General features: G+C 38.4%; 1 protein-coding gene across 1 annotated transcript in view; it reads left to right on the forward strand.

Moving 5' to 3' along the window:
- The window catches only part of PHLPP1 (PH domain and leucine rich repeat protein phosphatase 1), a 186,673-nt gene that overhangs the window by 138,694 nt on the left and 30,589 nt on the right, over window positions 1–17,390 (forward strand). Inside the window, 4 exon segments of the mRNA XM_014557697.2 lie at window positions 3,030–3,232; window positions 5,058–5,118; window positions 6,001–6,096; window positions 9,798–9,953. Coding sequence (XP_014413183.2) covers window positions 3,030–3,232; window positions 5,058–5,118; window positions 6,001–6,096; window positions 9,798–9,953 — 516 coding nt within the window.

Here is a 17,390-nt window from a genome sequence, read left to right on the forward strand (position 1 = left end):
CTCCTTCCATGGTACACAGTCTTGCTTAGAGCCTTCAGTCCTCTAGTTCAGGATATTCAAGCTCTCATATCTGGTTTCAACCCACTAACCTATGAGTCCGTTGAGGATGAGACTCCAGCTCAGAGCTGCTCAAAGTGTGGTGGTCCTCTGACCTGTGCCAGCAAGCCAAGTATTTGCTACTTTTCCACAATGCGATATGCATAGAAATTGAAACTTAATTTCATAGAGACATATCACTATATTGACATTGCCCCAATGTCCAAGTAGACTCATGTAAACAGACTGATTGTACAGGGAATAACTGATTTAGGTGTTGGTGAACTCACAGCGGTGAGCCGCCTGTGCGCTGACTTGTGTCCTGGTCGTGTGCATGTGACTACGTATCAGTCTCTAATGGATGAGAAGTTTAGAAAATAGGTCCTTCTCCCTAGATAATTTGAAAAGCACTGCTCTTATTTATCCTTGAGCCCCCCAGTGTTAGCACTTAGTAGGCACAGTTTTTGATAAATATTAGCTGACCAACCCACCTTCGTAGCCGTATTCTCACTCCCGTCACACACCCTGCACTCCCGAGGGCCTCCTGTACTCATGTGTGAAACTCACCCTGTGCTCTCTTCAGTCCAAACGCCATTCTGCTCTTCGCTATGGACTGCTTTCTTCTCCCATTTACATCTGTGGAATTCTGCCTCCCCTTGGGATTCAGATGAGATGCTTCCTCTTCCATAGCATCTTTTTTGACCGTCCTCTGTAATTTTATATATCATTTATCACGTACTTACATCTTTATTCTTCATATGTCAAAGCACACGTGGTTTTCCTCACTAAATCACTACATCTGTTGACAAACACCTTGTTTTATTTGTCTCTTACTGACACAAGGTCACCATCGTCCTCATCACTGTGGCCCTTTCTTGTTTGCAAAGCATGAGCATGTACTTTCATTTTATTTTCTCAGCTGCCTCGTAGGACAAGGAAGGTGCCATCTCCATTTTACAGGTTAAGATTAGACTTAACAGAGACTTAGGTGACTTGCTCAAGGTCATGAAAGCAAAATGTTGAGCAGCAAACTGGAACTAGAACATTGTCACGCTATCTATCTACACATAGTAAATACTCAATGAGTATTTATAAAATAAATAAAATGCCTGTGTTAACTGAGGAGATTATTGGAAGGAAATTTTAACCACATTTTGCCTCTTTAAAAGTTTATCCCAAATAGTTGTATTATCAGTGAGCCTGAAAACTTTTGATATTTGCATCCTGATAAGACTTGGCAATTTAAAGTGAACAGTGGGAATAACCTTCCTCTTCTTACAGATTTTATTTTGTCTCCTCATAAGACTTTAATTATGCTAGTGTTAATACAATGGGGGAGATGATAGTGCCACATGAAGACAACTTAATGTGTAGATCAGGGGAAACATGAGACATCTTTTCAAATCCTGTGGTCTCTTGTATCCAAAGTGAGATTTTTTAAAAATTCTGTGTACATATTCTAATACTCTGTGAGCATTTGGAAATAGGCAAATTGTAGGTTTGTGTCCAGTTTTCTAATACAACCTGGAATAAAAAAAGAGCTGACAAAAAAATCCTCTTGGGGACATTTGAAGAGGCCGTATGCCATTCTTGCAGATTGACAAATCCTAGCTCTTGGCTGTCACTCGCCCTTGTGTTTCAGTGACTTCATGATATTGCTATTACAAATTTAGTTAGCCTCATTTTATTTTATCTTTTCAAAGGGCAGAAAAATCACTACAGGGAACAGTGGGCTTTTTTCTAAGCTCCAGCCTTCACAGTAATGCTCTTCTACCAAGTGCATGATCTCGGCACTTTCTTGGCTTTGTAAAGTGAAGTAGAAGGTTCTTGTTGGTTGGTGGTTTGTTTGCAAAGGAGTTGGGCGTAGCCTAGCTAACTTTAAGGAATTGAGATTTTCAGCTGTTTTTCTCCACTCTGAAGTGAGATGTGTTTATGTTATATTGATTCCTCGTCCTCATTACTACTTACTTATCTTCTTGGCAGCTCATTCGCGGCAACTTCAGTCCATTAGCTAACCAGTTCTCGTGTCTGAGGTTCTGCCAGTTTTTCCCTGTGTCCTGCTCTGCCCTGAACTTGTTGATCCCTATTGTTGTTCTTTGTTTTATGATTTCTCAGTAAATCCTGGATGCCAAATTTCAGTATTTTCTGCATTTTACTCCATACACACACACACACACACACACACACACACACTATTTAAATACAATATATACACATACTTTTATATGTATAAAATATGTTTTTATAAGTATATATTTGTGTGTGTGTGTATTATATATATATATATATTTTAATGTGTATATATTTATAGATATATTATTTTTTTTTAAATGAAAGTGCTGAGGATTGAAACCCAGACCTGGTGCATGTTAAGCATGTACTCTACCACTGAGCTGTACCCTCTCCTCTCAGGCAATATTTTAAAGGTGGAGTTAGTTTTGGTAATTACTCCCTGAGCCAGCTGAAAATCCAGATACATTTGCATACCTAACTCTGATGCATATGTGGCTCCCATTCATTTTTTTTTTTTTTCCCAAGTTCACCCATTAATTCTGTCTTTAGGGCTGCTCATCTGCCTGCTCACTCATCTTCTCTCTTCCCTTAAATATTCAGTGTAGTTGTAATGTGCTTAATGGTTATTCTGGGTTTTGTTTCTTGTGTTCTTTCAACCAGACCTTGGAAATAAGTGTTTAAATGAATTTTTTTTTCCCCTTGAAATGAACTAAGGTAAATCAATATGCATGCTTCTCTTCTAGCCTTAATGATCTAAATTGTGTTTCAGGAAATATTGTCAAGGGTAAGACCTTATGGAATTGTAGCTAGAAATAGCCAGAGAATCTGAGCAGTTTCAAGGAAGGCCAGACACTGAGATTAAAGAAATCATGGAGAACTGTGATATAGTGAGACTCGTGAGTCACCGTATTAGGGTGTGGCTTTTTATTGATAGCATTGCGGTTAATTATAGTCTCTATTTGTGTCCTTTTCCTCTCAAGACTGAACATAATTAGGAAGCTAATAGCAGATGAAGTGGACTTTCTTCCTCATGTCACTCAGCTTGATCTGCGCGACAATAAGCTTGGTGATCTAGATGCGATGGTTTTCAACAACATTGAGGTTTTACACTGTGAAAGGAATCAACTGGTGACGTTAAACATCTGTGGCTATTTCCTAAAAGCACTCTATGCCTCTTCTAATGGTATGTAACACAGACCACATCAGAGTTTCTCTTTTGGTTCTAAGAATTTATTCAGTGCCATCATCTCTGCTACACTTTGATTTTTCTTTCCTCATTTAGTAAAATAAGTGTCAAATTTTGCTAAGATAAAAATCATCAAAGAAGAATGCTGGTTTGATATTTAAAGGAGTCAAAATGGAAGGTTTTTTAAGTTCCTAACTTGTTTTCTCATATCGGGATATTTAGATAAGTTACTCCCACTTGTGATTTGGCTCTTCTGCTTGAAGGGCAGATGAGGGATGGGCAGGGGCTGAACTATTTATTGGGCTACTTTGTTAAGATAGTAAATCTGGAGAGTGAAAGTGAAAAGACCGTCTGTTATGGACTCCATCCAGGGTCTCAGGTTTCATGCTCCACCAACAAAGAAACTCCACCTTAAGAGAAACCTAAATTACATACCCACAGGGACACCACAGAGCAAGAATCTTGCTCATTTAATAAGCTCTCCTCCTTAAAATTTGGAAATTTGAGCATGTGCTTGCTGAAGTGAAGATTTCAATTCCCTGCCATTAGACAACAAATGGAAACAACTGTTTACAAGCTGAACAAATGTTTATCAAGCACCTGTTTTATGCATAGTGTAGTGCATGAGTTCTAAAGGATAGGGATTTTTCTTTTTTTCTTCTTTTTTAATGAGTTTACTGTCTCTCACTGGAGAAATAAACCAAACCTCAGATAGCTATAGGTCATTGAAGGGGTTGTAGGATTTGGATAGCCAGGAGGCATAAAGTGAGTGCTGAAGAGGAACGAATCTGAATGTGGTTTGTTCAGCAGACTGGGAGAAGACAGGGAATTCTGAACTCATAGGTGCTGCTGGGAAGTGGTAAAGAAGTGCTTACGGAATGCAAGGCTTGGAGTCAGACGGCAAAGCTTTGAAGCTGGTACAGTAAGCTGTAGAGAACCAGTGGAGATTCTTATGTGGAGGAGGTATGTGATGGAAGTGATGCTGTCAGACTGTTAACATCAGAGTAGTGTGCAGAGTGCATTGATGGGAGAAGAGTAGAGTAATCCACTCCTGCACTAATCCAGGTTATTGCAGTGGTTTCCATGTGAGCTAGTAGGAGTTTACAGTCAGGACTCCAGATGTTGATGTAAGACGTTTTGCTCAGAGGTGGTACCCGAAACTGTGGCAGTAAGATAACTGGAAAAGAGAAGAGACTTGGTGCCAAAACTAGACTTCTAAAACCCTCACGGTTAGCTGGGGCAACCAGATAGAGGGTGAATCTGTGAATTACTTGATAAGTGTTTTGAGAAGCAGAAGGATATTTCGAAACTACTCTGTCTGAAAAGCAAAGCCCTAGGTGGACATTGGTGTTTCATACTCATATTTCATACAGTTTTGAGGAAGGGCTTTCAGATTTGAGTAGAGGAAGTCATTGGTAACCCTCAGGAGTGGTGTTGCAGTAGAGTGAAAAAGGCAGGAGCCAGGGTGTACTTGGTTTTATGGAAGCAACCCTGAATGTTAAGAAACTAAAAAACAGTATTCACACAGTTAATCTTCCAGGTAAAATGTAGCACACATAGCAAGAGGAGTGCCACAGGAAGTGGATGGGAAAGAGGCAGGAAATTAGAATCAGTGATTTATTTCAGTCTCTGAATAAGGATCTTGTGATTAAATTAGAAGTTCTCTGTTCTTTCCTGTAGTTTCAATGCTGAACAAATGGATGTATTGTACTTACTAACCTAAACAAACAATGGAGAATAAAGCACAGTAATGATATTCTACATACAAAAAGAGTCTCTGTTTCACTTGAATGGTAATGTTTTTGTTTTTTATGCCTCCCAGAACTTGTTCAACTTGATGTTTACCCAGTTCCGAATTATCTGTCCTACATGGACGTTTCAAGGTAAGAAGCCAAGTCCTAGAGCGCTCTAGGGTCTGCTTGAAAATTATTTAGATAATTCTGTCTGAATTTAGGCATAAGAACTTTTTATATATCTTGAAGGTAAATAATACAAATTAAATCTGATGCTGTTTACTTACCCTCTGAAAATGTATGTAAATATCCATCAGTTAAAATATGTACTACATTTGTATACTGTACACCACCAGAAGATGCGGACACCAGTTTGATCCAGGTTTGGGCTTGAAAGACTGGTCAGTTGAGGGAACATATGGCTGGAAAGTCCAGTACTTCTTTAATTTTTTGGGGGGGGTAAGGAGGAGGTAATTAGGTTTGTTTGTTTGTTTAAATGGAGGTTCTGGGGATTGAACCCATGACCTCATGCATGCTAGGTATGGACTCTACCACCGAGCTATACCTTCCCCCACTTATTTAATTATATTAACTGTATCTTCATGTCTTTCCCTGAAGTGATGTTAATTTCATTTTTTTTAATGTTGTGCTACATCTCTTTGATGTTTTCCCCCCCTTTTTGTACATATATCTCCTTGCTAAGAACCCTTAAAACTTGGTGACCAAGGTGGCCAAAGTAGAAGTTTCCGTACAGCCTGCTCACTCTTCTCAGTGCACTTGCGAATAGGCTGACCATCTCACTTTTTATACCGATTCGCTACTGCAGCGTGTCATATGTATTCTAGTTCCCACAGAAATTATGATAGACTTTCTCATCTCAACACACTTAAATTGAAACTCAGTTTTAACATAATTCCATTGTCATTGGGTATTTCATTTGAAGTTTTATTTATTCTGTCATTATTTTGACTTTCGAACCACATTTTAGGCCAAATTCCAATCAAAGAAAAAATTGTATATTCTTACATTTAGGAACCGCTTAGAAAACGTGCCTGAGTGGGTATGTGAAAGCCGAAAGCTAGAAGTTTTGGATATTGGTCATAATCAAATATGTGAACTTCCTGCACGGTGAGTATGACCGATCAAGTTAGAGAATCTCAGATGAGCAATGGAAAAAATTGCTGATTAAGTGTTTAACTTTTTATTATGAACCCCTAAAAGAATTTGTTTTAATATCTTTTACCTCTCGTGGTGTCTTTGGAGTCGCACCCTTTCCTCAGGCAGTAACAAGCATAGTGGAGCTTTTGACTCCCAGCCAGATTCACAAAGCCATGCGGGGGTGACGCTTGGTGGAAATTTTCAAATAAGACAAATGAAATATTCAGAGATTCAGCAAACAGTATGATCGGTTCATCTTAATTCTTTTGGAATCTTTGCCTTCTGTCCATTGTCGTAACATGTCTACCTTACACACATGTAATTTTTGGTTTTCTTTGAACATAACTTTGGAAGAGAAAAAAGGTTATTAGATCAGAAAAGGCAGAAACTGGAAAAAGCAAACTAGATTCTCTTTTTCTTGGGATAGGAGGTCCAAGAACTTCTCTTTCTTTCTCTTCTCTCAATTAACGTGTTATTATTTTTATTTCATAATCTTCACTTTAATGGCAAAATTTGTAAAATAGCCATGTGATGATGTGTAGTGTCCGTAGACACAAATTTCACCAAGTTGACTAACTGTGGCATAAAATGTTATTGAGTTATTAGTGACTAGCCATGCAATTATTAGCCAAAAGAATAATCTATTCCACTGCTGTCCTATAGAATTTTCTGTGATGGTTGATCCACTAGCCACATGTGACTATTGAGTGAGCACATGAAATGTGGACACTGTGACCGAGGAACTGAATTTTAAATATTATTTAATTTTAATTGATTTAAACAGCTACTTGTGCCTAGTGACTGCCACAGCTCAGATCTAGGTGTTTCCACCATTCTCAACCAGTCACTGAACATAGGAAGTCATTGGTTTTTAACCGTATGTAGTCAAAAACATCGATGAAAATATTATAGAAATATATCACTATTTTGCAGTAAACTTTTACTTTAGGTGCATGATCTTTAAAGATTTACGATGGTATTTCTCTGTTTTGTTGAAAAGAACAAGGATCATGAAATTTACACATTACATTACACATGCTAGGTAAGCTTAGTAAATATGTCAAAGCTCAGCTGTCCAGTATGGCAGCCATTAGCCAAAGGGCTGTTGGGCACTTAAAATGTCCCTAGTCCTAAATGAGAAGTGCTAAAGTATAAAATACACACTGAATATGAAATATCTCCATAATATCGTATATAAATGACATGCTAAAAATTACAATTTTGTCTATATTGGGTCAAATAAAAAGTACTGTAAGAATTAATTTGCCTGTCCTTTTTTTTCACTTTTTTAAACGTGGCTACTAAAATTTTCTAAATTACATATGTGGCTTGTATATTTCTGTTGGATAACAGGGTGTTAGAACATGGCTCTCACAAAAGAAATCTGAGTTACATTTCCAGTCCCTGGAGCGCTCAGTTAATTTTAATTAATTAATTTTGTTCCTCAGCCATGTGTTATACCTGCAGATTCAGTCCATTTGAAAATGCTTTCAGCTTTAGAGATTGCTGTTCAGTGAGCATTTAGGTGACCCAGTGCAGCCCATCCCCATTTTCAAAAGGACTTCGCTGATGTGCCCTGTGAACAGCATGGGGGAGTGGGGAGAGACCCTTTTAGAAGACAAAGAGCAAAAATGAAAACAGGCTACTACTAATGGGGAGGATATAATTTTTGAAAAATCTTTCTCTTTTTCCTCATTCTGATCTCCCTAGTTTAACAGATACAGCATGTTGGAGCTAAAGTGTCTGTTTCACTGGTAATATGTACTTAAATCAATAATTAAATAAATGCAAGATAACTGATATTTTATCCAGTTTTCCCCAAAGTTAATTAGTCTTTGATTGGCTCTGCATTAGTACAGGCTTTTTTGAGATCTAAACAAATGCTTATTCAAAGCAAATCCAAATGCTCTGTTGTCAAAGAATTTAAACAGTGTTTGTTTTTGTATGTGTGTTTTTAACACATGGGACAAAAACAGTATGTATTGTTTTCTCATTCACAGTGTTGTTTAGTTGTGAACTTTGTATCAGCCCTATCATGGATCTAATATCCAGGCCAAGACAGTGATTCATTAGAAGTTAATTTCACATTCAGGCTTTGTTTGTCTAAGTCATGTGTGTAAAGGATTTGACAGAACAGAAATTAATATTTAGAAGTAGAAATGTATTGAAAGGAAAAGAAGCTATTTTAATTATTTTCATGCTTAACATGTAAAAGAATTGAACAAATCCGGTCATTAATATTTAATACTCATCCTATAGTTATCAAATCTACTTTCTTATAGAAAAATGAAGATAAAGATTTTGTTACCTGTCTTTCAGTTATCCATCTATTTAAATGTAAAGCGTGTGAGTGTGTGTGTGTGTGTGCGCGCAGAAAAGGAGTAAATAACCCCATTTTACTCTCTGTGAATCCTAAATTGTGCCCCATGCCCAGCAGGAGAGTAAAATTGGTGAACCAAACCCTGAATTACTGGGTTGAAGGAAGCAGTACAGAGACTGCCCCTTGTGATAATTGTGACTGAATGACAATCCTGGGTGATCTGTCTTACCGCACTGATACCTAAACTTGCGAAGTTAGGCATGTCAGGTATCTTTAACGGTGGCCCATGGTGTCACAGTGTTGAGACAGGTTGCTAGCATCTTTGTGAGCAAAGAATCTAGTTTTGATACTTACAGTGAATAAAGTTACCACTGTAGTACAGAGTGACAGTAACAACTTTGGACATCAGTGAGTGAGGTCAGAGTGGTGGGAAACAGGAGGTGAGTGAGGAAGCCTCATTGTTTGACAGCCATGTAAATGAATTCTCATTCCAACATGATCTGGATGCAAATTATAACCTCACTCTCCCGCAGTCCCCAGTATCTGTGTTTAATGTAGGATTTGCTTTATTCTCTGCAAATGTTGAGGTCTCAAGTGATCATAAGGCAGATTTACATTAGATTAACAAATACTCATCATTTGTTGCAGTTTTGATAACCCATAGAAGAAAAAGAGCTAAGCTTCCAAATAGCTCTTTTAAGGCTCAAAAGAAAATACTGCCTTAAGTACATTCTGTTCTCTTTATAAGAGGCTCTCTACTTTGGTACGGGATTAAACCAAAGAGAAAACAAAAATATACAGACTTAGGGAAGTAAGGAAAGGGAGAAATAATTATTGTGAAATGCAACTGAGGAAGAATGAATATTTTCTCAGTTGGCATTTGTAACAGTTTAATTGGATGGAAGACTCCTTATTTAGTGTAGGTAAAAATTGCTCAACTGGATTTATTCAGAATCCACTGTGGGTAAAACACCCTGCGTTCCAGGGCGATACAGACCATAAGCCCTGCCCTGAGGAGCCCACAGCCTTTCACAGTTTGCCTTGTGAGTCTAACAAGACCAGGCTGCTTTCTTCTATGAAACTCGTTCTTCTTCACTAAGTAGACTTTCTCATTAAATATTCCTTTTCATAGCTTTTCCCACCCTCTTTTTTTTTTTTCTTAAGTATGGAAAGTATTGAAATATAAACAGCTCTGACTTTTAGCTTAAAATGAATTTGCAGTTTCTCTGAATGAATTTAGGTTTCTTGGCAAGATAATTTTAAGTCTTCTCCCACTCCTGTTTATTTTTAAATCTTCATCCCAAATGCACCCTAAGTAAGTTTCCTTCTGTCTTTGTACCTGTTTACACAGCTTATTTTGTAACAGTAGTCTCCGGAAACTGCTGGCAGGACACAACCAGCTGACAAGGCTTCCTGAAAGGCTGGAAAGAACGTCAGTGGAGGTGTTGGATGTGCAGCACAACCAGCTCCTGGAGCTGCCGCCCAACCTTCTGATGAAGGCCGACAGGTAAGGCCACTTGTTTGTTTTGGTTATTCATCGACTTGTAAAAGCTTCCAAGTTAGCCTTCTCATCTTACGTGACCTGCAACCATCTGCATGGACTTTGTGATCATCAGTCTGTCCCAGATTTATGAAGAAAATGCTATGGCTAAACACTTCTCCCACTGTCGTGTAGGGGTGTCCTATAGACTCTTCCTTAATTTCGATTCCTTAAGTGGGTGGAGTTGCTCATTAGCATGTGCTGTGAGGGTGTAGGTATAAGCCCAGGATGAGAAGCTTGCTACTCGGTCAAAACTTGTGCAGGCTGCTGCAGGCTTAGCTTGATTATCGTAAGATTCTCTGTTCTTGCTTTCACATATTTATGACTTTGGGTGAAGAGGTAGATTTTCCTCGAGTTTGCTTTTGCTTTTTTGTTTGTTTTGTTCTGTTTGTTTTGTTTTATTTTGTTTTTTACCAGTTGCTCTTATCTTTACCACGGTTTTCCCTTTGCGTTTAAATAAACTATGTTCTTACTGAACAGAACAGAACTTTTTGAACAGAACTATGTTGTTTTTTAACAGGACTTTTCTAAATACCTTGTTCACTAAGTATTTAAAGAAATTGTTTTGATTTGAGGGGGAGGTTGGTTTAAACATTAAGTAAAATCTCTTTTCTGTGAAGAGTTACCGCATGCAGAACTTTCTTTAAAGAAAACTTTACATAAAGTAACTGTGAGTGTTAAATTACTTTGGAGCATCTTGCTTGCTTCAGAGCCCTTGTGCATGATATTAAAATGCTTCATAGCCTACGGCCTGAATCACGTTGATGTCTGCACATGTTTGTTTTTAGTGAGTGACCATAGCTTTAGAGACAAGCTGAAGGACCTGACTTACACTGTCCCTCATGATAAAGACAGAAGTTTAATGCTGTGCTTCTCTAAGAGAAAGAAATCAGGATGGATCTTTTTGCCTTAAGAAATGAATCTGAGGTATATTTCAGCATGTGTGCTTTTTCATGGGTGAAGTAACATCTGGGAACTCTCTCTCCTACACTGACTTGGGTACGGGGCCACGTGTCCCCAGCTCCCAGTGCTTACTGGCGCCATCATAGTCATCACACTCTGCATTATTTATAATTTCTCTCTTACTTACCTAGCCCCACTCATAGATTATAAACTCTGGGAGTCCAGTGACTGTGTCTTAGTTGTAGTGTTATCCTCAGCATCTGGCACCACGTCTGGAATAGAGCAAGATGTTTAATAAATCTTTGTTTAATGAAAGTTAGAAAATTTAAGGAATTATAAATACTACCTTTGATCTGGAATTTGCATTTTTTCTTCCTCTCCTTTTCCTTTTTGAAAAATATCTTTTTGTCAAGATGTAACTTACAGTCAAAAAAAGTGTGCAGATCCTAATAAGCATGCTGTTCAGTGTATACCCCATAACCATCACCCAGATCGAGATAGCATTTCCAGAACTCCTTTCCTTTTTCTTTTCTTATGTATTTCTCGTTTTTAAAAACACTTACTCTCTGTCCTTAATGTAAGTTACAGTGAATTCCTACAGGAATAATTATTGAGAAATAATGGAATTGTGAGAAAGTGGGATTGTCACGTTGTAATTGACTGGTGGTGCTATGTCATTCCCCTGACTAAAGGAATGATGTTTCAGGATCATTTAAAGAATTGTTCTTGCTTTTTGCATTCATATCCAAGGACAGTGCACAACCTGTGGGTAGCTCTTCTTGCTGTTACAGATTCTGTAGGATTTGGGTGCAGTTTTATAATGTGAATCCACTTGTTTCCCTGGGGGGTCGACACAGAACCTGTGGAAACCAATAGGTTGATGGATTTAGGCTTTAGGAGTCTTTGAGTGAGGTTAAACCACTTCTGAATCTGGCCACATCTGGTAAGGTCCTGGCTAGCAGAGTAGGTGAGTAGCGCTGGAGCTCTCCAGTAGACAACAGTCATTCTTTACTCATTTCTGAGGTTTGATTTTAAAGGGATGCTTGTATGTGTTTTTCATTCTCCAGAGGCACTGAGCAGTCACTGAGTCTCCCTGGTGTCAGGCAGATCTGAAAACATGTCCCCGAGGACACTGGTAGCATGGAAGAGGAGACCATGTTTGCGTTCAGGCGTGTTCAGGCGAGGAGTTGTGTGGGGCAGCTATGATAAGATTGTCCCACAGGCGGTTCTGCTGACGCTCGGGGTCAAGAACTGCTGTGTGACTGTTGACTTTGTGACCCTGGCATGTTTTCCAGTGTTGTCTATTTTGTATAGTTCCTAAATGGAATCCATATGTTGGAAAGAGGATGAATTATGAACTGGAATATTTCTAGTCATGCAAGATGGAAACTTTAGGACCTGAATTGAGCCACTGAATGAGGGCATTGCTATCGTGCAGAGCAGAATAAGCTGAGCCTACAGTGTGAGCTAAAGGCATTTAGACAGAAGCCCCATAGTATCTAAATGAGGGCCTATTCAGAGCCAACTGCATTCTGGAAAATAGGGGCTGTTGTGGGGAAATTAGCCAGCCTCTGTAGGTTTTGGGAGGAGGGAAGGCCATGCTGAATGCATTTCTGGCACAGGAAGGTTCTGGAGTAAGGGGTTGGGAGAATTAGAAAGAGCAGGTATCCTGCTCTTATTTTAGGAGAGAAAAGCAAATGACCAAAAGAAGCTGAATGAAGTAAGAAACTTTTCCAAGAAGGCATGTTCCAGTGCCTTTGTTTTCCAGGCAATGCAATAGCCACATCTCCAGCATAGTGTAGCAGCTGACCTTATTATTGTCATGACACTGAGGCAGAAAGATTAAGAGGTTTGATTTTCTCAGGCAGATAGGGTTATAAAGAGGGTGGGGTAAAGTCGATGAGATCTTTTTTGAACAACATTCTTATATTATTTCACTTATTGGAAGACAAGAAAACCAGTTTTTTTAATTGAAATATAATTGACTTACAATATTATAATAGTTTAAATTGCTCAACCTAGTGATTCGATATTTTTATAGATTACACACCTACAAAGTTATGATAAAAATATTGACTCTCTTCCTTATGCTATACCAGACTATTTACTGCTTCTTATAGGGTTAATACTTTTTCTACTTATCCCCTTTCTAAAACCTAGATAACTGAGGTTTTATCTACTTAAATTTAAAAACAATTTTAATTGAGGCATAATTTACATTCAGGAAAATGTAGAGATATTATGTTTCATTAGTTTAGGGGGAAGGAATAAACTGCTACTGACCATTGTGGGAGCAGGTCAACCAAGAAAACATGACGTTTGAAATATTAGAAGAGTCTTCGTGACGAGTTTCTTGCAGGTAGTCACAGCTGTGATTTGTTTTCGTTTACGTGGTTCAGGATGGCCAGTGTCTTTCTGACCTTCTAAGTTTAAGTCACTGTGCTGGGTGCTGCAGGGGACTGAAAAATGACTGACCCTCAGGATCACCCTCAGGGAGCTTACAGCCTAATGCTAGAGTTTAAAATAACTGCACAATAAGCTGTAATAAAAGGTGGGGCTGAGAGGGTCAAGGAGAAGGAAAATGATACGTGTGGTATTAATTTAGGCTCCGGGTGTGAAGAACAGCACTTTGTTGTATAACACGGAGCTGTGTGTTTGGCAAATAACTTCAGGCAGTAATGAAACTGCTTCAATTCTCTGTCCATTCAGTTTGCACCATAATACAAATCTTAAAAAAATATTTAGGTGCTCCTTTTTTCTTTCTTTCTTTCTTTTTTTTTTTTTTTTGTGGGGTGGTGATGGTGGTAATAAATTGTTGTCACCAGTTCTAGGTTTGGTTATATAACTGAGGAAAGGGTCTGGATACAAGTCTTCATAAGTTAAAAATGGTTTCGTTTTTGCTGTAATTAGAACTTGTGCTTGGAAGCTTCACGGGAACTGTCAGAAAACATGTGTTACTGGGCACAGCGAACGGCTGAACTTAAACTCTCTTTCTTGGGACATTTCATTAGCTCTGAATCTTGCTGCTAAAACAGTGTCATGGTTTTGGTTGCACAGTATTGCCTGTGAGATATTACAGCTTTAGAATGGTGTACTTTAATCGGCTTTACCTTGTAACAGAAGATATCTGGTAACCAGAAAAGAGACAGGAATCTACTTTAAATTAGATGACTTTTCGTGATATCCTTATCTTCCTCTGAGAACTTTAGACCAATTTTAGGAAAATTCTTACACAGTTTCAGTTTGACTTTACTTTCCATATTCTTGGCGTTTTCTTCCTTTTGATTTGCTTTTCACTGGCAGCTCAAAAACTATAGACACGTGAAATACGTTGGACCGTATTTGCTGAGTTGACTGTGATTTTGTATCTTATGATCAGGGCGGGGCTTGGTTCTGTGAGGTGCAATGGCACATATTCTAATCTGGGTATTATCAGTATAGATCTCTCATCTTACCCCTTTTTGCTTAGAGTTGCGGATTTTCTCGATGGAAATCCCCAAAAGAGTTTCAGATAATCAGTTTTCGTCAACAGATGGGCAAGAGTGGGAGTAGATATTCCCTGTGGGTCAGCAGAGTGGATGGATGAGACACTGCCGTCCTTCTGTTCCTTCTGAAGTCTTGGTGATGGCTGACTGCCTGTCCATCTCGCATAAGCACTCTTATAGCATGGTCAGAGAACTGCTCCTGATGAGGTCAGTCTAGCAAAGCCATGATGGACCCTTTAAAAGAGAGTTACAGGTTCCTGTTGTGGGTGGAGCCTAGGGTTTTTATCCTTGGTTGGAGCAGAACAAGGTGTGTTCAGGGGGTGGGAACAGGGAGAGTGTATGTGCAAATGAAGTACGTGGTAATTATTAAATATCCCCAGAGTATTAGTCACATCACAGACCATAAGTTTTAGTGACTCAGACAGAACATGTGTAAATATCAAGGGGACTAAAAGGGAATAGAAAAATTTGGGAGAGCGTGATTGATTGACCATGACAACTGGTGCCTTTTGGCAAAGACAAATATTTCTAGCACTTTGAAGACCTAAGTTGCCTACACTGTTTTTCATATGATGTGAAGAGAGCAATCTTGCACAGTTCTGATGTTTTGAGAGTCATAGTGGAATAAAATAGTGTTTCTCAAAGTGTGTCTTCAGAATCCACTAGATAACTTATTAAACATGCAGGTTCCTGGCTTTTACCTCAGTTCTCTTTTGACTCAGCTTGGCCAATCATCAGAATTCTTAATTCTATAGATTTTTTTAAGCCTTTCCCTGATCTACTTAATAAGAATATCTGGGAGCTGAAGTTGATAATCATCTCCTCTCTGGAACAAGCTCACAACACTGGAAGGGCACGACATCATTTCTGTGTATTTTTGCCACAAGTGCATCACATTATTCTAATGATGATAAAACATCAAACGAATCTAAATTGAGAGACATTCTACAAAACAATTATCTAGTAGTCTTCCCCAAAGTATCAAGGTCATTTGAGACAAATAGGAATGATTAGAGGAGACAAATGAGGCACAATAAGGAAATACAATATGGGATCCTAAATTGGATCCTGGGCCAGACAGAGGACATCAGTGGGATAATTGCTGAAATTGGGATAAGGTCTCTAATTTTATGGTGTTGCATCAATGTTAATTAATTCTTAATTAATTAATTATATTAATTGTTACAATTATTTCTTTCCAAGTTTTTGTTCAATAATTCGTACATCTTATAGCTTTTGTTCCTTTGCTCTGTAGGCTTATAAGATCAGTATTGCCCAAGTCAGGCAGATTTTCAGACCTTCCAAAATAACAGTGTGTTAGTTCTGTTAGACTGCATGCACTTTTTCTTCACGTTGCAATTCATTATCTAGCAATACTACCTAAAATTAGGTAATATTGCTAGATAATGAATAATTGTGGTCCTTTTTGCAAAGTGATTAGTGGTATATTAATTTAATGAGTTTCTACCAGCATTTAAAAAAAATGGGATAGAAAATACCCATGTAAGATAAGTAAGGTTAAGTATAGTTTCATGAAACTCTTTCATTTATATATATTGCATCTGTACTGGATAATCATTTAAAATGTATTTTGTACTCTTGGTTGCCATCAGTGAAAAGTTTGTAAGCCCCTACTCTGGGAGCTGTTGGTCTTGTGAAGACAGACGAAATTGTTTTAAGTATTGTGTCGTACAGACAAATGGTAAGGATTTAGAATGTTTTGTTTGATACCCGTGGTGCATTTGGGGGCCAGAGATCAGGGGTTGTCTAAAAGTCGAAGAGTTTTGTTGGCCTTAGGGTCTTTACCTTTTGCATTTTTAACAGACTACAACTTCCAGTACTGAGCTGCAGAAAAAATATTTAAATGCAGAATGCCTGATATGCCTGCAAATAGGTAGATCTGTTGAGCTACCAAAGCCTGTGCTTTGTTTCAAGGACAGAAATTGGCTGTGAAATTCAAGGGAATTACTAAAGAACAAACAAAAACAAAACGAAACAAAACCAAACCTGGATGAGCCAGAGCAGACAGAATGTGCCAAGGAAGAACAGAGCAATTGCTCCTGGAGGAGGAAGTAGATTTGTCTCACTGCTGTTGTAGGCAACGTTCCAAATGCTTTAGGGCAGGAGTCATGTATGAGTGTCTTTTCTCTATGACTTTTGCACTTTCTGCTAAGAAAAGTTTTTGAATGCTCTATTTATTAGGTTATTTCAAGAATGGAATTTGAAATGCTGTGCACGTGTGGTCTCCACACTACCCGGCAGGTGCCCTGCTTGACCTCCAGCGTTTTTGGAGAAGAGGGCCTATGGAGAATGTCCTCAGGAAAATGCTTTGTTATTACCTGTTTTCGAACATTTGAATTTTGGAGAATTATGTTAGGGAATAGTGCACTCTTAAGATTGATGCCATCTGGGTTTTCTGTCTGGCTCTGCCGCTAATTACTATTTAACAACAGCCAAGTAATTAGACTTTTCTCAGCTTTAGTTTCTGTCGTCTGTGAAATATGAGGGGAGCATCTCTAGGATGCTGGGAAAATCAAGTGAAATAGAAAACAGAAGAGAGCTGTGGTCTCTACAGAGCACCTTACACATGAAAAGAAAGCAGGGATACATTACTGCTTCTCTAATCATTATAGGAGGGTTGCGTAGGGAAGAGAGTTATATGGACAAAACTTCCATGGCACTTTAAACAAGTCTTTTATACAGTTTTTAGAAAAATCTATAATGGAAAAGCTTGAGGAAGATATCACATCATATTGAGTTGAGACCAAACTCAGTGCTTTAGGAACTTAGCTTTTGGGGGAAGTTCTGAAAGCAGAGGGGATAGGGTTATACACTCTATTTATTGAGTAAAACTGTTATCCATACTGGAGGAAATATTGCTAAATTAAAGTAGTTGCTCTTTCTGGTGGAAGTACAACACCAAGACTGTAAAATCAACTTAATTTGTCTCCAGCTGAAACACTGTGAGGTTGTAGGCAAGTGTTTTATTTTTAAGAGGACAGGTACTGAATTTGAT

This window comes from Camelus ferus, chromosome 30 (genome assembly GCF_009834535.1).
Source record: "Camelus ferus isolate YT-003-E chromosome 30, BCGSAC_Cfer_1.0, whole genome shotgun sequence".
Taxonomy (NCBI): Eukaryota; Metazoa; Chordata; class Mammalia; order Artiodactyla; family Camelidae; genus Camelus; species Camelus ferus.